This window comes from Mya arenaria, chromosome 1 (assembly GCF_026914265.1).
Source record: "Mya arenaria isolate MELC-2E11 chromosome 1, ASM2691426v1".
NCBI lineage: Eukaryota > Metazoa > Mollusca > Bivalvia > Myida > Myidae > Mya > Mya arenaria.
In genome coordinates, this window is record NC_069122.1 from 13,565,548 (window position 1) to 13,590,570 (window position 25,023).

At 36.3% G+C, this 25,023-nt stretch overlaps 1 protein-coding gene across 1 annotated transcript in view; it reads right to left on the minus strand.

The window, feature by feature from the left end:
• The window catches only part of LOC128229569 (protein white-like), a 249,223-nt gene extending 229,169 nt beyond the window's left edge, over positions 1-20,054 (minus strand). Inside the window, exon 1 of the mRNA XM_052941352.1 lies at positions 19,771-20,054. Within this exon, the coding sequence (XP_052797312.1) occupies positions 19,771-19,991 (221 nt within the window). The 5' untranslated portion in view covers positions 19,992-20,054. The remainder of the gene's footprint in view (positions 1-19,770) is intronic.
• Between the last annotated feature and the right edge of the window lie 4,969 nt (positions 20,055-25,023).

Sequence of the window (25,023 nt, forward strand, 5' to 3'; positions counted from 1 at the left end):
AAGTTTCATTATAATGCTTTTAGAAACATATACGGTTGACAACACAGTTTCACGGCGTCAAAAATATTTGCATGTTTATCTGGCTTCGTGATCTATCATTCATTCACAGCAATGTTTCCCGCTTTTTAAGGGGAGGGGTGGGGGGATCTAGCATTAATTCACAGCAATGTTTTCCGCTTTTAAAGGGGGACTATCATTCATTCACAGCAATGTTTCCCGCTTTTTAAGGTCGGGGTGGGGGGGGGGGTGTGAAGGGGATGATTTGGGGTAGAAATGTTCTCATGAAATTAATATGAATACTTATTCAATAATTAACAAATAAAAGTATACATTAAATTGTTGCTCAGCAATTAGCTCGATAAAAATGTGTATGTGTCATGGTCACGTAAGGACATCAAGGTCTTCAGTGTTTAATAAGAATATGTGATGGAATTAAATAAAACCGCGACCCATTTGAACAAAAAATGGTAAACATGGGAATTCAAGCTGAACTCTCATAAATTAACTGTGTTGCCACCTATTTGTTTAGTCTTGGAACGACCAAAAATTTACATTAATGTCTGATGTGATATCAGTGAAATACAACTGCCGAGAAAAAAATCAGATAGAGGTTTTTCCTATTCACGTTCAAAAATTGACGTTTTATTGCTAAAGGTGTTACTAACGCTTTTAGTAAAATTAAATATTTGTCAGTTTACCAAACAATTAATATCTTTTCAGTTGTGAGTTATCTTATAAAACTGAATTGAAGGGTCTGGTGCCAAAATCAGCTGATTCTGGGACAAAAATATGCAAAAACGGTTAATCTGTGAGAGTGCAACCTAGCATGAGCAACCTTGCCTAACAACTTTCTAAACTATCTAAACCAGTTAAGGTAAATAGTAAAAGACTCAATTCGACTACCTAGATCACTCATTTGACACGGACCAGTGGCGGGTCTTTTGTGGGTGGGACACAATGGCCCGTGCTTACTCACCCCTTCCTCCCTCAACCCCCATCCCCTTGCCCGACAAATGAACCCTAAACAAACATCTTATTATAGCTTTAAATTGACATTTTTACAATAAAACGCTGATATGTAAAGTATCACTAAGGGCAGTAAATCTAACATTACTATAGTTCTGTTGACGCATCATCGGTATTCTCCCTTTCTCTTCCATACCATTTTTTTCGCAATGGGCAGTAAATATAACATTACTATAGTTCTGTTGACGCATCATCGCTATTCTCCCTTTCTCATACATGCGTTCGTATTACTTGGTGCAAATCATTCGGAGCTCCTCGGCCATTTTTTTTTAGAAAACAACCTCGGATGTATGCCGGTACATCAGTTGAAGTAGTTCGTATTTTTTAAAAAAAATTTTTTTATTATTTTAATCATTAATTATAAGTAGTGTTTTAGAGTTGTATTAATTGATCTTAGTATAATTGATTGCCAGTAAAGTGTATTATTGCAAAAATAATTAAGATACCCAACAGTTAAGTCATTAAGTTTAACTGGTAAATAAAATTACTACGCGATCTACTTGCAGCGGACTTAAACGTATTGCTTTTTAAGGTTGTAAGCCGTCCAAATAAATCCGAGATTGTTTTCGATAAATATGGCCGAGGAGTGGATGCAAATACATTCATTTGGGTACATACACACCGACCTAGCTGGTCTTTCTAAATTTAACATATCCCTTACTCCCTTACCCCCCCCCCCCCCCCCCCAAACCTACCACCTATAGTATGACACTTTTGGCACGGCCTTATAAAGTGTAATCAAAGGGCAGTAGCTGTAGTATATAAAACATTACTACAGTGTGTTTGAGTCACCGTCCATATTCTCACTAACTCATAAATACTTTTGTGTTAAATCGTAGACTGTGTACAGGCAAAGATCCCGCTATTCCCCGGACCTAGGGGGCGTGGACAGTCAATGTCCCCGCTATTCCCCGGACCTTTGGGCGTGTGTACACTGTACAGTAAAAGTCCCCGCTATACCCCTAACCTGGGTGTAGGGTACAGGCAAATATCCCGCTATTCCCCGAACCTTGGGTGCGTGGGTACAGTCAATGTCCCCGCTATTCCCCGAACCTGGGTGTGTGGGTACAGTCAATGTCCCCGCTATTCCCCGAACCTGGGGGCGTGGCTACAGTCAAACTCCCTGCTATTCCCCGAACCTGAGGTGATTGGGTACAGTCAATGTCCCCGCTATTCCCCTAACCTGGGTGTGTGGGTACAGGCAAAGATCCCGCTATTCCCCGAACCTGGGGTGCGTGGGTACAGTCAATGTCCCCGATATTCCCCGAACCTGGGGTGCGTGGCTACAGTCAATGTCCCCGCTATTCCCCGAACCTGAGGTGCGTGGGTACAGTAAATGTACCCGCTATTCCCCGAACCTGGGGTGCGTGGGTACAGTCAAAGTCCCCGCTATTCCCCTGACCTGGGTGTGTGGGTACAGGCAAAGATCCCGCTATTCCCCGAACCTGGGATGCATGGGTACAGTCAATGTCCCCGCTATTCCTCACACCTTGGGGCGTGGATACAGTCAATGTCCCCGCTATTCCCCGAACCTGGGGTGCGTGGGTACAGTCAAAGTCCCCGATATTCCCAGAACCTGGGGGCGTGGGAACAGTCAAAATCCGCGCTATACCCCGGACCTTGAGTGCGTGGTTACAGTCAATGTCCCCGCTATTCCCCGGACCTGGTGGCGTGGGTAAAGTCAATGTCCCCGCTATTCCCAGAACCTGGGGTGCGTGGGTACAGTCAATGTCCCCGCTATTCCCCGAACCTGGGGGCGTGGGTGCAGTCAATGTCGCCGCTATTCCCCGAACCTGGGGTGCGTAGGTAAATTCAAAGTCCCCGCTATTCCCCGAACCTGGGGTGCGTGGGTACAGTCAATGCCCCGCTATTCCCCGAACCTGCGGTGCGTGGGTACAATCAATTTCCCCTCTATTCCCTGACCTGGGTGTGTGGGTACAGGCAAAGATCCCGCTATTCCCCTGACCTGGGTGCGTGGGTACAGTCAAAGTCCCAACTATTCCCCGAACATGGGGGCGTGGGTACAGTCAAAATCCTCGCTATTTCCCGAACCTGGAGTGCGGGGGTACAGTCAAAGTCCCCGCTATTCCCCGGACCTTGGGGCGTGTGTACACTGTACAGTAAAAGTCCCCGCTATTCCCCTGACCTGGGTGTGTGGGTACAGGCAAAGCCCCCGCTATTTCCCGGACCGGGGGTGAGGGGAGGCGTGGTTACACTTGACACTTGTGCATTATAAACAGTGAGGTCTCCTATGTCAATGTCTTTATGTTAGTCCAATACTTGAACATGAAAAATAGATTATATTTAATGGATAAAACATGTATAAACATATTGTAAAGTATCTTATTTTATTTGTTTTACTTGACGATATGATTAATAAATATATATTTTGCAAAACTTTTGTCATGGTTATGTTTCATTCAGTGACTACCTCACTAAAAATATTACGTTTTGAGCATCTGAAATGTAAACATGCTGATAGTTTGTTTGCGTATTTAAATAGCGTATCCGATTACATACATCAAAGTTATAACAGGAATATATAATAAAACATCACAGTGTCTTAGCTTGTGCAACACTGATCACGACGATTTTGAAAAATAATAATATAATTTGTTTAAGCTAAGGCCAATAAAAAATAATTGCTAGAAGATTCTAAATTATTCTCTTTTTAAATTCGGTCGAGGGGGTGGGGAGGGGGTTCGGGTTAGTTATGTTTAATAATATTTTTTTTCTTCTTTTTTTTGAATGACTGTTTCATCAATATTCCGATGTTTTGATGCTATTTCTTATTGCATATTTATGCTTTTTCTTGACGAACTAGGAACAGCATCGTAACAATTCACTACTTTTACATGTAAATGTTTATAAGGACACCGGATGGTATGAATGAATGAACTCCGTTCCGGGACAGTATCGGTCCGATACGCAAATACAGATCCCAGTTGAACATTTTTATTTGAGTCAATAAAATTTCAGGGGCGGCGCAAAAAAAGAAAGAGCGTCAAAACGTTCAATGTGTCAGAGTATCGCTTTAAACACGTCATATTAAAGCAGGTCAATGCGTAATCTGTTCAGTTTAAACGTATGGTTATTTAATGACACATGTTCAGTAGTTGCCACTCAAACTTGAAGGATTTAAAACGATAAAGGCAAAGAATGTTATCACTTCTTTACGTCTTCTATTTTGTATATTGACCCGTGACGTCACAATTAGTTCTCTACATGACTAAGTTCATCGAGTAACAACTATAAGTCGCTTATTGGTCTTGTATTGCAAATTCATCAAACTTATTTATGCTGTCACTGCCGCTCCCTTCGATTCAATTAGTTTAATTCGAAATGCATCTTTAACCTTTATATAACCACAAATGAAAAACTGTTTATGCAACAAGAGTGCAGTCATAATGTAATTATGACGACGAGTTATTCATGACGTCATCACTACGTATTAGCCATGTACCAAAGGCTCTTAGCCTATCAAAAAGTAATACTATGGGAACGTATTATGGCGTTTTGTTGTGGTTAAACTAGTTTTGGTTTTATATCAGTTTCATGAACTGAATATATGTTGTAACAGTTTCAAATGTTAAAATGAATTTTGAAAATTTCGAAAATCCCTCCGCATGCAGTGTCATCGTTTCGTTCCATCCGAAAATTTGTTCACTTTTAAAACCAACAACATGGCGAAAATGACATTTAGTTAAAACAGGCAGACAACCATCATTCAGAAATAATGGCAAATAAGGGCAAATCCATGATATTTAAACTGTACACAAAACCATGCATTTTTAATTTATTACTTCAAGCAAAACTTTCAAAACACGTTTCAACACCGCCGAAACCTTTGAAACCCAAACTGAAACAAGTTTGGTACCAACAAACACACCCTCAATGACCCGCCTCATGATCTGTAGAAGAATACAATACCCCAAAGTACAACAAACAAACACAATAATAGACCACAAAAAGGACTATGGTCGTGAGCTAAAAATATTACGTCGTATGACACACAGCTGTCGAACACTTATAAAAAATAAAAAAATGTTTCTACGTGTGGTGGCAAGTGTGATTAAAAGATCCATTTTTCTCATGGTGATGGCTGTCAAACGCAGCGTTCCCGTGTGTAGACGTCCCTGGTGGAAGCGGTAGTGGCACTACGTCTTTCTGTGGTGTTTTTGACGTCCATATGACCACCGTTATGGCCTCGATGGTCGGTAGCAAACGAATTGTCCATAATAAACACAGCATTGTCAGTCCCAGTGGCGCCATAGTTTCCTTCTCCGGGTGAAATTGTGTGTGTGTTCACTGCTTATGATTATAAGCGGAGGTTTATAGCTTTGTGTAAGGACCACACTAAGTTCGGCTAAAGATAAGAGCATACAATTTCACCGATGTTTACGGTTTCACAAACTATTTCATACTCTCACGATTGTAGTTGATATGTTCGCCATACTACTTTAAAAAAGACAATATATATTACATGTTTTATGTAATTCATAAGCCACTGGTTTCTATCAACATATTGCTATTTCTTTTTTAATCTATCTGCATGTAAAAGTATAAGCTTCTCTATTCCGTTTTTTAACAAATCTGCCATGTAAAAGCATAAGCTTCTATTCCGTTTTGTAACAATTTCATGACAATGGGTGTCACATGGCAAATTCCGTTGTAACCCAGAAGTCATAATCCGAACGAGTTCCATCTTTTAACCTGTTTACATAATCGTTTTATGGTCACCTGTGGCCGTATCCAATAACCGAATTTAATCCAGTGTCACGTAATGCCACCGTTCACTTAACTTTCGTGATAGTTCGTTCAGTAACCAACCAACAACTGTTCAATTATTCTAAGTCTTTATTGTTCAACGTTCTTTCTAAGTATAATAATCAGTATATAATACAGCATGACATTTAAGGTAATCCCACATCCTAACTGCCGTCCATTAAGGACCCAAGGCCGCGTTGCTTGCCTTGCCTAAGTCAACTCTGTCTTTTTACATCCAAAATCATTTCTCTTATACTAATTTGTGGTCTGAATATGACAGCTTTACAACCCAAGGAATACACGTTTTTGTAATTAACATGACCATTTTGTACATTTGTACCAGGTCGGCTGTCAACCATTTTCATATTCAAATGACAATCAAATATGCCCTACATTACTAAACATACAGTATGTAGACACATATCCATTTAATTAAATCTTAATTATATCTTAAATATAACGTATTACGTCACATTCTATACGTAACTCTTTGTTACGTGACATTCGTCCCTTTTTTATCAAGATTTTTAAGAAAATCTTTGCGTCAACCCCAAACAATGGTTTTAATTGAATAGATAAATAAAATCGTAAGTAAATATGTTTCTCAACCCCAAACAGGTAAATTAAAAAAAAAGTAATTCCGACAAAAAAAAGATACGCAAAAGTAAATCTGTGCCTAAGTCTCAAATAATGATGATCAAATTGTATAGATACGTAGATCTTTTCGTAAGCAATAAGCAATAGAAAGTAAACTGACACCATATTTGTCAAAATGTCTGACATAATATAGACTAATTGGTAATTAGCCCTCACGTAATTAATAAACATAGTTAACAATTAGAAAATAACACTGCAGATTGAGTACAATTAATTAACACTGACAGTACTGTTGTCAAATTTGGTATTTAGTCAATGTTTTATGTAGCGCTGCTTGTCATGTTATCATTCTGAAGACAGGGAATCATCGTTGTTGTTGTTGCTGCTGCCGTGTTGTTGTAGTTGTAGAGTTTATAGCCAAGGGGTTGTTTGATTGTAGAATGTCCCAACCGACTCGAAATGTTATCCCATTATACGACTGCTAATTCTTGAAGTGTACTTAGATAGATGTGTGCAAGTGTTCATGTTATTGAAGATGCTAACGATCTCAAGTTGGTGTTGTCCATCACACAGGAATCATCACGGTCCTAAAGACTTGATCATGTGACGTCAAGCCGAGCACAGGTCATACGAGAATGTGTGCTTAGCTCCTCTGGATATTCCGAAGTGTAACCAATTGGTTAGCACATCACATACGCAATACCAGAATATAGTTTGATCCTTTATGAACACCGATGACCACTTAACACCATATCACCACTAGGTATATTATCTCGATATCCGCTGAAGAAGTATGTTGACATTGACTGTTCGTATCACGTGACATATTACTTGTACTTCTAAAACCTTTTATTGACATAGGTGTTGCTATTACCATGAACTTTTGTGTTGATATTTTCAAGCAGGCTTATATTTTGAAAGTGGCCCCATTTATAATTAATTACTGTATCTGTGCGTAAGTGTTCGTATGTTAGATTTAATGAATGTTTGTCCTAAGTTTTCTGTGAACGTTTTATTTTCATGAACAGCGTTTTTATCTTAATATTCAGAACACATTTTCTTTTTATGCAATATTTTACAAAGCTTATATGTTACCTTTACCACACTAAAACACCCTTTCATTCAGCATGTGCATTAATTCCGTTCTGTCCTGCTTATCAGCAGATATCTAACACAGTTATTTAGACCCAGATTGAAGATTCGGTATGTTTATCATTTGACAACTTTTAATCTCATAATTAGTCCATTATTTTAAGAAAACTAATACATAAGTGATCCAATTAATTTATTAAATAACTCACACCCTAATGTGACTTCACAGGAGTCCAACAATTTTGTTGAAATTCAATATCTTAAACGTATCATCTCCAATCACTTTTAAGAAACCTGGTCTTTCTTGACCACTATCTTTGTTTATCTTTGTACAACTTTGTACATCTTCATAGTTATAAGAAAGCTAAGCTCTAGATTAACATGTTACCGTCATGCTTATCATCTGATAACTTACAACTTTATAATTGATTCATTAGTTTTACCAAACTAATCTGTGAGTTACTTAAATAATTTAATTAAATTACTTACTACCTTACTACCTAACAAACAATTTTATTAGTGATTTCGAAATTGAAAATTAGTTGCCGTATTCAGGCGATACACTTATATAATGACATCTAAGAAATTACTTTTCGTTTTGCACGCTTTCTCTCTCAGACCTTACTATGATCCAAACAATGATTTATTTATATGATTTTTTAAAACTTTAAAACCATCACCAATTTACTCAAAATAATATAATATAAAATGATACATTGACAAAATACTACAATTATTTACACTACTATAACCTTACTTAATTTTAATGATTTCACATCATTAATGTCAAGTTAATTACAGGTAACATTGAATTCATTTACCTATCTGATTTGTTTGACAATGACTTACAGTTACATGACAACTGAAGTAATGAAACCTGCCATTTGTCTCCTTCTTCGACATAAAAAATATCTCATTTTGTATTATCTTCAGTGTTTGCACTAAACCCTGAGTATAAGTCATTATTTTTTGTATTTATGCAACTTTCATTAATGTTAGACCTGCTAAATAAGTTTACTCAAACTTCTTTTTATTACATTTCTTTCCATGTTAATTATTCAATTAATGTCCTTAAATGACTTAGTTTTCGTTTTCATCTAGTTAGTCAATAATGTACTTAAATGATTTAGTTCAATACATGACAAGCTCTTCGTTTGCATTTAACGTTGTTAAGTCAGAAATTAGATTACTTAGGGGTTCTTTCAAAAGAACAGCTTGACTCTGATTGCATTTATTATCCAAAATTTTAAAATTTTGCCCTGTTAAATATCCCAAAATTATAGCAACACATGTCATATCTAGGCAAGAAATACAAAGTAATAAAACGTCACTAACTTTTGTCCCGTGGCCTGGTCGCGCTGCAATGTCCATAGTCACTCGAACCGCAGTTGTCATCATGTACCTTTTTCTTCTTCATTTCAAATGTGATCCAAGTGTTGTCAGTACTTCGCCGTTGTGTTCCACGTCAACCCTGTTCTTGAATACCTTCGGTCAGCAGGCGCCAAACTTGTACGTGTCACGTAACGCCAACGCTCACTTAACTTTCGTGATAGTTCGTTCAGTTACCAACCAACAACTGTTCAAGTGTTCTAAGTCTTTATTGTTCAACGTTCTTTCTAAGTATAATAATCAGTATATAATACAGCATGACATTTAAGGTAATCCCACATCCTAACTGCCGTCCATTAAGGACCCAAGGCCGCGTTGCTTGCCTTGCCTAAGTCAACTCTGTCTTTTTACATCCAAAATCATTTCTCTTATACTAATTTGTGGTCTGAATATGACAGCTTTACAACCCAAGGAATACACGTTTTTGTAATTAACATGACCATTTTGTACATTTGTACCAGGTCGGCTGTCAACCATTTTCATATTCAAATGACAATCAAATATGCCCTACATCACTAAACATACAGTATGTAGACACATATCCATTTAATTAAATCTTAATTATATCTTAAATATAACGTATTACGTCACATTCTATACGTAACTCTTTGTTACGTGACATTCGTCCCTTTTTTATCAAGATTTTTAAGAAAATCTTTGCGTCAACCCCAAACAATGGTTATAATTGAATAGATAAATAAAATCGTAAGTAAATATGTTTCTCAACCCCAAACAGGTAAATTAAAAAAAAAGTAATTCCGACAAAAAAAAGATACGCAAAAGTAAATCTGTGCCTAAGTCTCAAATAATGATGATCACATTGTATAGATACGTAGATCTTTTCGTAAGCAATAAGCAATAGAAAGTAAACTGACACCATATTTGTCAAAATGTCTGACATAATATAGACTAATTGGTAATTAGCCCTCACGTAATTAATAAACATAGTTAACAATTAGAAAATAACACTGCAGATTGAGTACAATTAATTAACACTGACAGTACTGTTGTCAAATTTGGTATTTAGTCAATGTTTTATGTAGCGCTGCTTTTCATGTTATCATTCTGAAGACAGGGAATCATCGTTGTTGTTGTTGCTGCTGCCGTGTTGTTGTAGTTGTAGAGTTTATAGCCAATGGGTTGTTTGATTGTAGAATGTCCCAACCGACTCGAAATGTTATCCCATTATACGACTGCTAATTCTTGAAGTGTACTTAGATAGATGTGTGCAAGTGTTCATGTTATTGAAGATGCTAACGATCTCAAGTTGGTGTTGTCCATCACACAGGAATCATCACGGTCCTAAAGACTTGATCATGTGACGTCAAGCCGAGCACAGGTCATACGAGAATGTGTGCTTAGCTCCTCTGGATATTCCGAAGTGTAACCAATTGGTTAGCACATCACATACGCAATACCAGAATATAGTTTGATCCTTTATGAACACCGATGACCACTTAACACCATATCACCACTAGGTATATTATCTCGATATCCGCTGAAGAAGTATGTTGACATTGACTGTTCGTATCACGTGACATATTACTTGTACTTCTAAAACCTTTTATTGACATAGGTGTTGCTATTACCATGAACTTTTGTGTTGATATTTTCAAGCAGGCTTATATTTTGAAAGTGGCCCCATTTATAATTAATTACTGTATCTGTGCTCAAGTGTTCGTATGTTAGATTTAATGAATGTTTGTCCTAAGTTTTCTGTGAACGTTTTATTTTCATGAACAGCGTTTTGATCTTAATATTCAGAACACATTTTCTTTTTATGCAATATTTTACAAAGCTTATATGTTACCTTTACCACACTAAAACACCCTTTCATTCAGCATGTGCATTAATTCCGTTCTGTCCTGCTTATCAGCAGATATCTAACACAGTTATTTAGACCCAGATTGAAGATTCGGTATGTTTATCATTTGACAACTTTTAATCTCATAATTAGTCCATTATTTTAAGAAAACTAATACATAAGTGATCCAATTAATTTATTAAATAACTCACACCCTAATGTGACTTCACAGGAGTCCAACAATTTTGTTGAAATTCAATATCTTGAACGTATCATCTCCAATCACTTTTAAGAAACCTGGTCTTTCTTGACCACTATCTTTGTTTATCTTTGTACAACTTTGTACATCTTCATAGTTATAAGAAAGCTAAGCTCTAGATTAACATGTTACCGTCATGCTTATCATCTGATAACTTACAACTTTATATTTGATTCATTAGTTTTACCAAACTAATATGTGAGTTACTTAAATAATTTGATTAAATTACTTACTACCTTACTACCTAACAAACAATTTTATTAGTGATTTCGAAATTGAAAATTAGTTGCCGTATTCAGGCGATACACTTATATAATGACATCTAAGAAATTACTTTTCGTTTTGCACGCTTTCTCTCTCAGACCTTACTATGATCCAAACAATGATTTATTTATATGATTTTTTAAAACTTTAAAACCATCACCAATTTACTCAAAATAATATAATATAAAATGATACATTGACAAAATACTACAATTATTTACACTACTATAACCTTACTTAACTTTAATGATTTCACATCATTAATGTCAAGTTAATTACAGGTAACATTGAATTCATTTACCTATCTGATTTGTTTGACAATGACTTACAGTTACATGACAACTGAAGTAATGAAACCTGCCATTTGTCTCCTTCATCGACATAAAAAATATCTCATTTTGTATTATCTTCAGTGTTTGCACTAAACCCTGAGTATAAGTCATTATTTTTTGTATTTATGCAACTTTCATTAATGTTAGACCTGCTAAATAAGTTTACTCAAACTTCTTTTAATTACATTTATTGCCATGTTGACTATTCAATTAATGTCCTTAAATGACTTAGTTTTCGTTTTCATCTAGTTAGTCAATAATGTACTTAAATGATTTAGTTCAATACATGACAAGCTCTTCGTTTGCATTTAACGTTGTTAAGTCAGAAATTAGATTACTTAGGGGTTCTTTCAAAAGAACAGCTTGGCTCTGATTGCATTTATTATCCAAAACTTTAAAATTTTGCCCTGTTAAATATCCCAAAATTATAGCAACACATGTCATATCTAGGCAAGAAATACAAAGTAATAAAACGTCACTAACTTTTGTCCCGTGGCCTAGTCGCGCTGCAATGTCCATAGTCACTCGAACCACATATCCATTTAATCAAATCTTAATTATATCTTAAATATAACGTATTACGTCACATTCTATACGTAACTCTTTGTTACGTGACACCAGGTAGAATTTAAGTGTATGGATTGAAGTGTAAAAAACCTAGCCATTAGATTGAATGGACTCACTGGAGCATATCTAAGGTTTAAACAAGTTTATGACGTCATCCATTGTTCTTTTTGTACTCATATAGGGCTATTGGACTGCGTTCCGTACTTCATTTCTACTTAAACTGCCCAATATCTGAAGAATGGACTGTCAGACAATAGAAATAAAAGTTTATCAAATTGTGTACATCTATGCACTTATCTGAAGGAAAATAACTTTAAAACCCTGTTTATTAAAGCTGCATTCTCACAGATTAAAGGTTTTGACAACTATGTTTTTTTTTTGTCATGGAACGTGCCAAATCAATGCGAAAATGCATGGAAACCAGTAATATAAGACTGCTGACAAAAGATCGAATCGCAGATTTTCATATTTAAGTTAAAAAATGATGTTTTATGCATTTTTCTTAAACCGTTAGTAATGGTTTTAGCCACAAAACATTAATTTTTAAACGGAAATATGAAAATCTGCGATTTGATTTTTTTGTCAGCAGTATTGTATTACTGGTTTGCAGATATTTACGCAAAAATTGGCTCATTGCAAGACAAAAAATAAATAAAAAAGTTGTCAAAACGGTAAATCTTTGAGAGTGCAGCATAAAGATTTAATTATAAAATTCCATTTTTAGGTCGTAACAACTCAATGCCGATTGAAGATGTGACTGAGTGTTGTGCAGCCGTTAGGGAAAAGGAACATGTTGATTTGTTGTATGTCCCTTTAAGAGTAGAAAAAAATAGTGTACGTATTAAGCGAATATTGCACAATGTTTACACATTTCGCTCATGCTAGAAGTTTAATTTTAATGATGTTTATTTTAAATACTAACAAAAATAACTATTTACAATTTATATGTATATACGCGCAAAAGTATTTAGATTTGTCTAAGAGATTGACATGATAAGTATCTTTTCAATGGATGTGACATTGTCCAATAAGTTGACAACACAGCGCCATGAAATTCATGATTTGGACCGCGTTGTTTACATGTTTTAAGAGTTAAGTGAAACGCCTCAAACTGTCCATTAAGTCAGCGAAAAAAAGCCTCGGCACTGTCTGCCTCGGACTGTTCTTTCCCTGACATAATGGACAGTTTTCGGCCTTTCACCCTAATACGACTATACCCATAGCAGAGCTATTGAAAAAAGTTTCTTCGTACGGTTGTTAGTGGACTGTGCACGAGAATTTCGAGTAATCCCACTAGCCGTTACATTGTATTAAGAAAGGCCATGATAAAAATCTAATGTTTATCTTTCGGAAAAAAATGTGTATGTATCTGTTAATAAACATGTATTTATCTATTTATTAATGCATTTATTTGCTCACTAATATTGAAGTCAGATACAGTTACTCGTTCTTTCTTCAAACGTGTCCTCTGACAGACGTAAGAAACCGTTTCGCTAGGACGGCTCCAATTGTAAGAGGATACTTTTGAAGAAAAGAAACCGTATATATTACATAATGAATGGAATATTATTGACGGCTACTCCATCATCTCTAGTCATGTGTTTTCAAAGCATATCCAACACTATCTATATAAGGCCAAGGCCAAAAAAAATGTTTGTTTAGGTTAAACTTCTCAAAAATTCTAGGTAGGGTAGGTAGGGTTTTTTTCTGTTTGTTTTTTTTTTCAAAATCTGTCGTAAGTTCAGAATGATTGCTTACACATGGCAGTCTTTCCTACATTACTGTCATTGCCCGACTTTGTTTTATCATATAAACAATAATTCTGATTAAAATCTGCATTTATCCGCCCTTTGCTCAGAAACGGAAAAAAATAGTCAGGGTCGGCACATTTTTATAGGTAGGGTCGGGTTACCCGAAACAGACATATTTTTTAGGCCCAATATATAATAATTGTAAGTTATTCAATGATGCAGAAATTTACAAACTACAGAGTCGTGGCAAAGGCATGAATTGATGTAACATTAAAGATGCACTCTTACTCCCAAATAAGATTTAACACAATTAATACTATTGTTTTAATATTCCAAAAAAGATGTATAAATGTCGAAAACAATGGTTCTTATGAAGGATAGCGAGTTTAATTTTTAAAGAAATGTGCATAAAACACTGTATTTCCACCTTGTGAGACTATAGTAGACCACAGTAAATCTTTTAGCATTTACCAGTCATTTAATATTTTTAAGTTTTCTGTTATTAAATGCACGGTTACAATCTTGTTACTAGTAATTAATATTATCCATAAATGCATTATTTAGTAAGTAGTTGAAGGTTTATCAGTCAAAATTGATATACATGTATGAAAAGATGTTGATTAAGAGTGTCACTTTAACAAACAATGCAAACACGAATTTAAATGTATGCAAAATAAAAAAAACAGTGTTTGATGTAACTAAAGCAATACATTTCATCATGTTCTAAAAAATAACCACAATGAAATAGTTCGAGAATTTAACCATTTTGCTTATCGATGTAAAACTTTAGCGCGCTGTGTTGATTTGCAAAATACCACCACATGGATCAATCCTTTAATAAACATGTTTTGTAAAATTGACAAAAAGCCTTCATGTGTTTGTTCTCAAGTCATAGAAAATATTAATCTTTAAGTATTGTGCTAACAAATATTCCATAAGGTTCTTATGTACTTAACTTCGGAAGTTAATATAAACGTTTTTCGGCTTCCGAGTCATTCAATGCAATCAGAGTACCTCGACCACTTTCCTTCGATTATCATTATTTTTATAATTATTATTTTTATTAATATTGTTATTATTATTATAAGTTTTATAATGAAAAAAAAAGATGAATATTTTTATTATTATTTTTATTATTGTTATTTCTGTTATTATTATCATTATTTTTAATATCATCATCATTATCATCATCATCATCATCATCATCACCATCATCATCATCATCATCATCATCATCATCATCATTATTATTATTATTATTATTATTATTATTATTATTATTATTATTATTATTATTATTATAATTATTTATGTACAATTGCTCGGTCGGAAAGGCACCGGCATACCTAGAAGATCTGTTGACAGTAAAGCAACCACCACGCAATCTTCGTTCTTCGCTATCCAATATGGGGTGTTACGTCGTACCAACAAACATAAAACATTCTCTGATCGCAGTCTTAGTACCATTGGCCCAGCCCTGTGGAACGATTTGCCATCTGATATACGAACATCGAAATCGTTAGAAGTGTTTATGAAGAACTTGAAGACACATTACTTTCGAAAATTTGACATGTTGTTCTAAAAACAGTGACTGAACAATGAACAGTGGAAAACTAACTGTGATAAATTAGCATGCGATGATTGTTTATTTTATGTTTTATATTCAGTTTATTTTTAGATATTTTAATTTATCTTACTTCATGTCATGTGTTTTATTTGCTTTAACGATGTATTTAGCTTAATTATTTTTTTTTGTTTATTTCAAATTAAGTATGTTTGATGTCTAGATAGTATTATATCTTTAAGTTATTTAAAATATTTTATCATTGTATTGTACAACGCCATTGAGTATTTTATGTAAAAATAGGCGTTTAATCAAATAAACAAGTTTCAAGTTTCAAGTTTCAATTATTATTATTATCATTATTATTATTTTTATTATTATTACTATAATTATTATTATTATTATTATCATTATTTTTATTTTTATTATTATTATTTTTTTATTATTATTTTTATTATTATTATTAACTTAATGAACTGCTTTTAGTTATGCATCGTCATACATCCGTGACTCGTCGTATGGCGAAGATGGCCGAGGTGTTCCGATTGCAAGAAACGGAGCGGTTGGGCAGGACAACATTAAAGCTGCACTCTCACAGATTCATCGTTTTGACATTTTTTTAAGTATTTGTCTTAAATGAGCCAATTTTGGCGTAATTGTCTGGGAAAACAGTGATATAAGACTGCTGCCAAAATATCAGATGACATTTTATCATATTTAGGATCGATGTTTGATGTTTTATGGCTAAAAGCGTAACTATCGCTTGAAGAAAGATGAAATTTCGGCAATGTACCAAACAATTGCGATCTGTTCTATTGTGAGTTATCTAATATGATTGAATTGAAGGCATTGTTGTCCAAATCAGCCGATTCTAAGACAAATATATATAAACGTGTCAAAACTGACAATCTGTGAGAGTGCAGCTTTAAAGGCCAAGTTTAATCCTTCTATGAGTGACCCCCATCCCCCCAAACCATGTATTTGTACACAACCTCTGTGCATTAATCTTTATCTAATTGCCTAATTGTCTTATCATATCTCTGATTTGAATATCCTGCTGTGCAGTTTTAGAGCTTTTATCTATAGAAATGGACCCTAAATGGCCCTGAGCCTATAATGGAATGACACAGAAAATTAAGCCCTACTGTGACACCAATGCAATTAGCTGGAGATGCACACCAGGGGATTGTCATGCCAAACATTCCTTAAACTAGGCCTTTAAGGCATAATCATTTCTGTTTTATCTTTGTTTCTATTTAAAACTGATAGTAATGTCCTAGATAAAATCACAAATAGCTAGTAATGATACAACTAATCCAAATTGATCCTTTAATTTTTTTGAATGTGTCGGCTGCAGATCAAACGGTACAATTTATGACGTCAGAGCACGAGCGATAATTAGATCAAAGGCGCGTGGCAATGGTTTCTTTTTAAATCGGTCATTCGGATACCATATGATCCGATTTTACTCCCACGATTTCGTCAAGGCTGGTTAGAAAATACCATACGATTGAAAAATAATAATCAATAATCGTCGTCTTGAAACTTTCAAAACATATTTGAACTCACTACAAATATGAATGAACCTTTGACTGTACGAAAATAAGATACGTAAAATAAATCCATGACCGCACAACCTTGTTCTATTACTAACCTACCTCCACATTAGAGAGCTCTCAGTAAATCCATGACCGCACAACCTTGTTCTATTACTAACCTACCTCCACATTAGTGAGCTCTCAGTAAATCCATGACCGCACAACCTTGTTCTATTACTAACCTACCTCCACATTAGAGAGCTCTCAGTAAATCCATGACCGCACAACCTTGTTCTATTACTAACCTACCTCCACATTAGAGAGCTCTCAGTAAATCCATGACCGCACAACATTGTTCTATTACTAACCTACCTCCACATTAGAGAGCTCACAGTTGACAAAAAAATCGGCGATTTTCTTCAAGCAAATGAACAAATATAGTTGGTAATTGACTGTTTGGCTTGAACATTATCACAGACTTGGAGAAATTAAAGTGTTGGACATGCTTTAAAAATCGACGCCATCTTATAATCGAGTCTGTACAAAAACACCATATTTCATGGGAAAATATGGTAGTCGAAGGAAAGGTTATGATTTTAGACAAGTAACAATGCTGTTTTTTTCCCTGACTTTTTGTGAATTATAAAACGCTTAAATATAAGATAGTTGATATGATGCAACAGAATAGTGCAAGATCCTGTAACTTGAAATCGAACCTGTAACAAAAAAGACCGACCTACCCTTTTTTCACCGTGTACCCGGGAACACAGGTATTATGTTTTCGGCCAAATGTATGTCAATCAACCTTATATATGGTATAACATTCAGTCGATATCAACTTTAAATATGTCGATCAACCAAATTTACGGCTTGACATTAAGTCGATTAACCTAATATATGCCAATCAACCTGATATATGGTATAATATTCAGTCGATATCAACTCAACACAATTATGTCGATCATCCCTATATATCGTTATTATTCAGTCGATTAATCTTATATATGTCTATTAAGCTAATATATGTTTTTAAATTAACATATGAACTCGATAAATTTAAAATGTGTTAGTTCCATTTCATGCATACATATATATAAAACATGTTTACTTTCAAAATGATTTAACATATTTTTGAAAAGACACTATTAATTCTTAAGCCATGCTTAGTGGTCAACAATATATTTTCTCCAATGAGAAAGGCAGTATTTCTCAAGTTTTTAAATACATTTATTTCAGTAAATTAGCAGTCAGTCTGATTTTATTTGAAGCAGGTGAAGCAGTAGTTATAAACAGTGGCTGGCCCAGTTATTGGGTGGCTTACACATTATAATGTAGACCACTTAAAGCGTAAAAAATGTTACTATGTATTTACACAAGATAGATGGCTTTGCCACCGCCTCGCATTCTCATTCGTCAGAGGTTTGACATTGATAAATCTGATGTACCTATGCCATCATCGCTTTGGTGTTCGAGAATGCTGCGTCGCATCAAACAATTTTTTGTAAGTACATACTAACACTATTAAACCATTACATAGAGGCCTTTAAATCAATACATTACACTTCCAAAATGCATTGGAAACGTTAATAATGCATCGACACGTGACCAAAACTGTTATCTGTACACCTTAAGGCATTTTACATAAGTATTTGCCGAACGAACTTGAATTAACATTCCCCCTATTCGGCCTTGTCGGACGGACAGCCAAAATAACAATTAGAATCAATCTTAATACATGTATTTGCATTTCTCCTGGTTTATTTTTTTGGTGATAATAATGATTGATGATAATGATTTTAGATATATGATTTTCGCGTTTATTAAGAAAATTATTAATATTTTTCTAGTCATGTTTTACATATGCTTTACCTAGGTATTTCTTGCGAAACTTCTCCTGCAGTGGTCTAGAAAGGTCGACCAGTTCATAAAAATGAACGTCAATTTTATCGTACAGAAAATGAATCGTGAATGTAAATATTACAGTCGAAACTCGTTGGCTCGAACTCCTAGGGACTTGCGAAAATACCTCGAGCTTCCGAAAATTCGAGCCAAGCAGGAATGCTTACATTCAATCTAAAGAAATCGGTCCTTAACATCGAGTTCGAGTCAACGAGGAATTCGAGCCAAGCGAGTTCGAGCCAAAGGTGTTAGACTGTATAAGGTTAGGAGGAACATCCTTTCAAGACTGTGGATATAGTAAGAATAGCTGTTGACCAGCAGTTCTTAATACTGTTACAGGGGGTGATGCAGTATGTCCAGTTAAACACATCTCCTTTGTGAATTAGTTAAATGGAAAATAATGGTTTAAGGGCAATCTGCAAGTGATGCTTATATACAGAGAGCTACTTAAAGGTCACCAAGATGTTTATAGCAAGTCTGAAGACCGTCCAAACGATTTATTTATAATGTACGGATAAGGTTCAAATGTTCACGGTCACTGTGAAATTGACCTGCTGACCTCAAATTCAATAGTGACTCATCTTCATGTCATGCCCAACGTCTCTACTAAGTTTGATGACCGCAGGCCAAAGCATGATATAGCTATCAATCGGAGAAGCTTTTTAGTGTTTAATTTCACTGCAACCTAGCTATAGGTTTGTGTCCTACTGACCCCGAATGACCAACGACCCTACCAAGTTGAAGGACCTTAGACCCCAGATATATCTATTAAACAATCGGGCAATGTTTTGACAAAATAATAGTTCACAAAAATGCGTATATATTGTCAGGCCGCGTGAGCTACGTACATCTGTCCGTTTTAAAGATTTTGGAAAAGACATAAATAAACAATTATAATAAAGAAAAGTCAAAAGGTCCTACGTGTAATTATATTTGTGGTGACCAACCCCATGCTTCTCATGATGTTGATCGTCAAACGCAGGGTCCTGATGTGTCGGCGTCCCTTGTTGATGTGAAAGTGACCCTACACCATTCTTTGCTGTTATCGCAGCGTCCCCTGCCCCACCGTTCTTGGTACTATCAGCAAACAAATTGTCCATAATAAACACAGCATTGTCTGTTCCTGTGTCTGTTTGCGCCATATTTTCCTTTCCCGGTTGAGCTTTATTCACTAAGGATGCTAGTATTCCTAAGTAAGTGATCACCAGTTATGATGATAAGGGAGGTTTTATGAAAGCTATGTGTCCTTCTTCGCCCTGTCAACCATTTAGTTCCTCTTGAGAAAAGACCAGAAAAGTCAACGATTTCGATGTAAATAGTTGTATACAACTTTAAAACAGTCTTCACTACATCAGCAAATTCATGAATAACTGGATCATTTACGTGTCTTTAAATTGTTTCACTTTCAATATTTGAACAACTTCAGCCTTTATGCCTTTAGATAACATTGTGCATAATTCCTTTATATAACAGAAACAATCAATCGGACGAGTTCTACCTTTTAACCTCCAATATTTATGCGTCCGTGAAGTAATATACCCGTATTAGTTTAAGAGTATTTTATTTCAGTCAGCGCGACATCATATCGGATTTCAAGTCGTATGTTTCCAAACTTAAGTCATAAATTTCATCATATCCAATGACACCGTTCCAGAATTTAACCATAATCTAGAACATCAAGAAACGGCACTTCTGTTATCATATAACGGCTTACAAAGTCTGCTAGAGGCTTAGATGTCTGTTTAAATGTCAGGCATATCCACAAGGAGTTTTGCTTATAACTTATTGAAAGATGCACTCTTACTCCCAGATAAGAGTTACCACAATTGATAATATTGTTTTAATGTTCAAGAAAGGATGAATAAATGTCGAAAACAGTGGTTGTTATAAAGGATGCCGAGTTTGATTTGAAAGAAATGAGCATAAAACACGCTATTTATACCTTATGAGACTATTGTAGATCACTGTAAATCTTTTTACATTCACCAATCATTTAATACTGTTGCGCTTTCTGCTATTAATTAAACTGTTACAATCTTGTTATCAGTAATTCATAGTTTCCATAAATGCATTATTTAGTAAGTAGTTAAAGGTTTATCAGTCAAAATGGATGTTTGTTATTTATGTTTATGTATTGATTTTAAATGAGAGTGTCACTTTAATATTGCTGGGTATAAACTGCGCTATAACACTGGATTTCCGTTTCTGCTTATAACATTCAATCATTGTGGTGCTATGTTTAATAACCCATGTTTTACTAGAACAACTTGGCAATCAGTTTAGTCTTGAGTGTAATATATAGTATTTTGTATATCTTCCCACCCCAGAAGTAGATCCAAAAAAATGGCCATGCTGGAAAGCTTTGCATTACCAACGGTCAAAGATAGAAAAAAGTACTCACATGGAACTACTTTTTGCACTACGCTCAAAGGGGTTCCACCGAAATTATACATTTTTACTATATTTTGTTTAACTGAAATGGGAGAAAAAGAACGTACCATGGCCGATCGTGGATGATTTGTTTTGCGCAACCTATCGCGCAGGTTGTTCACAGGAAACTCGTTTAACCTCGTTTTCGAAAAAAAAACTACGCTCGTTTCGGATGAACCTAGCTTACACTCACAGCCATGGTATATACTAATACACTGTAATAGTTTGATATATACGGATAATAAACATCACCGATTGACAGAAGCTATATTTATAATGATACTGAGAGTTGCACTCAAAACAAACTGCATGAATTTATTATAAATTACTTTTTTGAAACGTCTCGTAAAAAACAGTGTTATTTGCTTTATCGATAAAATCATTAACATATGTGTCTACTAGCTACAAAACAAAATTATTTCATATATAAAACAATCAGGATATCCTTTATTATTAAAAGGCCGAAACAATGTATGTTGACACACAATTTGACTCTGGTGGGCCTGCCTCATGTTAACGAACAACTCGGCTATGGTGGGCCTGCCTCATGTTAACGAACAACTCGGCTGTGGTGGGCCTGGCACATGTTAACGAACAACTCGGCTATGGTGTGCCTGGCATATGTTAACGAGCAACTCGGCTGTGGTGGGCCTGGCTCATGTTAACGAACAACTCGGCTATGGTGTGCCTGCCTCATGTTAACGAACAACTCGGCTGTGGTGGGCCTGCCTCATGTTAACGAACAACTCGGCTGTGGTGGGCCTGCCTCATGTTAACGAACAACTCGGCTGTGGTGGGCCTGCCTCATGTTAACGAACAACTCGGCTGTGGTGGGCCTGCCTCATGTTAACGAACAACTCGGCTATGGTGGGCCTGCTTCGTGTTAACGAACAACTCGGCTGTGGTGGGCCTGGATCATGTTAACGAACAACTCGGCTATGGTGTGCCTGGCACATGTTAACGAACAACTCGGCTATGGTGGGTCTGCCTCATGTTAACGAACAACTCGGCTGTGGTGGGCCTGCCTCATGTTAACGAACAACTCGGCTGTGGTTGGCCTGTCTTATGTTAACGAACAGTTCGGCTATGGCGGGCCTGCCTCCTGTTAACGACCGGTTCGGTTATGGTGAGCCTGCATCATGTTAACGAACAACTCGGCTATGGTGGGCCTGCCTCATGTTAACGAACAGTTCGGCTATGGTGGGCCTGACTCATGTTAACGAACAATTCGGCTATGGTGGGCCTGCATCATGTTAACGACCAGTTCGGCTATGGTGAGCCTGCATCATGTTAACGAACAACTCGGCTATGGTGGGCCTGCCTCATGTTAACGACCAGTTCGGCTATGGTGGGCCTGCCTCATGTTAACGAACAGTTCGGCTGTGGTGGGCCTGCCTCATGTTAACGAACAACTCGGCTGTGGTGGGCCTGACTCACGTTAACGAACAAATCGGCTATGGTGGGCCTGCTTCATGTTAACGAACAACTCGGCTATGGCGTGCATGCCTCATGTTAACGAACAGTTCGGCTATGGCGGGCCTGCCTCATGTAAACGAACAATTTGGCTATGGTGGGCCTGCTTCATGTTAACGAACAATTCGGCGATGGCGGGCCTGCCTCATGTTAACGAACAACTCGGCTATGGCGTGCCTGCCTCATGTTAACGAACAGTTCGGCTATGGCGGGCCTGCCTCATGTAAACGAACAATTCGGCTATGGTGGGCCTGCCTCATGTTAACGAACAACTCGGCTGTGGTGGGCCTGCTTCATGTTAACGAACAACTCGGCTATGGTGGGCCTGCCTCGTGTTAACGAATAACTCGGCTATGGTGGCCTGCCTCATGTTAACGAACAGTTCGGCTATAGTGGGCCTGCCTCATGTTAACGAACAACTCGGATATGGTGGGCCTGCCTCATGTTAACGACCAGTTCGGCTATGGTGAGCCTGCTTCATGTTAACGAACAACTCGGCTATGGTGGGTCTGTCTCATGTTAACGAACAACTCGGCTATGGTAGGCCTGCCTCATCTTAACGAACAACTCGGCTATGGTAGGCCTGCCTCATGTTAACGACCAGTTCGGCTATGGTGAGCCTGCCTCATGTTAACGAACAACTCGGCTATGGTGGGCCTGCCTCATGTTAACGAACAATTCGGCTATGGTGGGCATACCTCATGTTAACGAACAATTTGGCTATGGTGGGCCTGCCTCATGTTAACGAGCAACTCGGCTATGGTGGGCCTATGTAATGTCAGTTGCTCATGTTTTTTTTATAATACGGGGACGTAAACTCTCCAGATTGCGGACGGGTTCGTTCATAGCTGTGTCATTTAACGAATAAAGAACAATATTTGAGCAACCGTCGAAAGCCACATTCAATAAAACAGCATTGTCATTTTGCGAACATAAAAAACGTGCATAGGACGATATTTGAGCGCCTTAAAGCAGATGCTTTTTTTTAATTGAAATTGGACTCTATTTAATAAAATGTTTAAAACATGGAACGGGTTTATATCGTTTTTATATAAACATGGAAAAAGTGGTTAGCTAAGCATGATGACATGAAATCTTAAACCGAGTTACATACATTTAAGACCAGAAATAGAAATAATTATCATAAGACTCCAAACTTTCATAAGCCATTCTAAAATAACAATGTTATCTTAAAGAGACTCGCTCATGTTTTTGTAAAATGCACTTTTTTGTATGACAAATAAATTGTGGCTGATCATTAGGAGTGTTAAAACTAAGATACTGACGGCTGGAACCCTTCAACAAATGTTGATATATGCTCGAGTATCGTCTTTGAAGTCCAATATTCGTTAATAACGCTTTCTAACCAAAGGCGTAAAGGTTAAGTTATTCTTATGTTTGTGTATGAGTCCCTGTGGGCGTTTGGTTTTGATCTCAGTTGTCTAACCTTCATTGACTGTGCAGCCGTGGGTACGATCCAAGCTAAACCCAGAATATTATTTTATACTTGAAGTGTACTTTTTCTCAAGTTTCTGTATCAAAGAGTTAAATAAATATAATATTGTAATAGTGTTTTCAAATGTATAACCTGGAAGAAATGTATTCAAAAAAGTTTTATTTGTTTATAATTAGTTGTGCCCCCCCCCCTCCCCATTTAGAAAGTTCTGGACCCGCCACTGATTGTAATAGTGTTTTCAGATGTATTACCATATATATTGATATCGACTTATGATGTTGAAATTGTGACAAAACATGAGCGAGTCCCTTTAAGGACAAACATGTTCTCTTATGCTTGATATTTTTATTTAGGTATTCATATTCGAACAGTGTAAAATTAAACGCTTAGTACTAAGAGAAGAGTATTTTTCTACTTGTCCAATTGCATTCACTGCATCATCTTTAACATCATCACCACAACCACCACCACAACAGCCACCAACACCACTATCACCACCACCATCGCCACCAAAACTTTATTTGGTTTCTTCTTTTTTTTTTATTTCAAATAGTTGTTAAACTAACTAACAAATGTCTAATTAAGCAGCATATTGAAAACTGGTTTCTTTGATAAAAACTTTATTTTTGCAGTTGCATTCCCTCTACCATTTGTGCCGATGAACTGACGATACTCGTACACATTAGACAAGAAGCGCCGGAATTTTTCTACAAGTGCCTTTGTAATATGTACAAAATTAGAGACCCTGTTAAACTGGCCAAAGTTATTAAAGCTCTCCGAGAACTTCATGTATAACGTGAACAATTCGAATAATC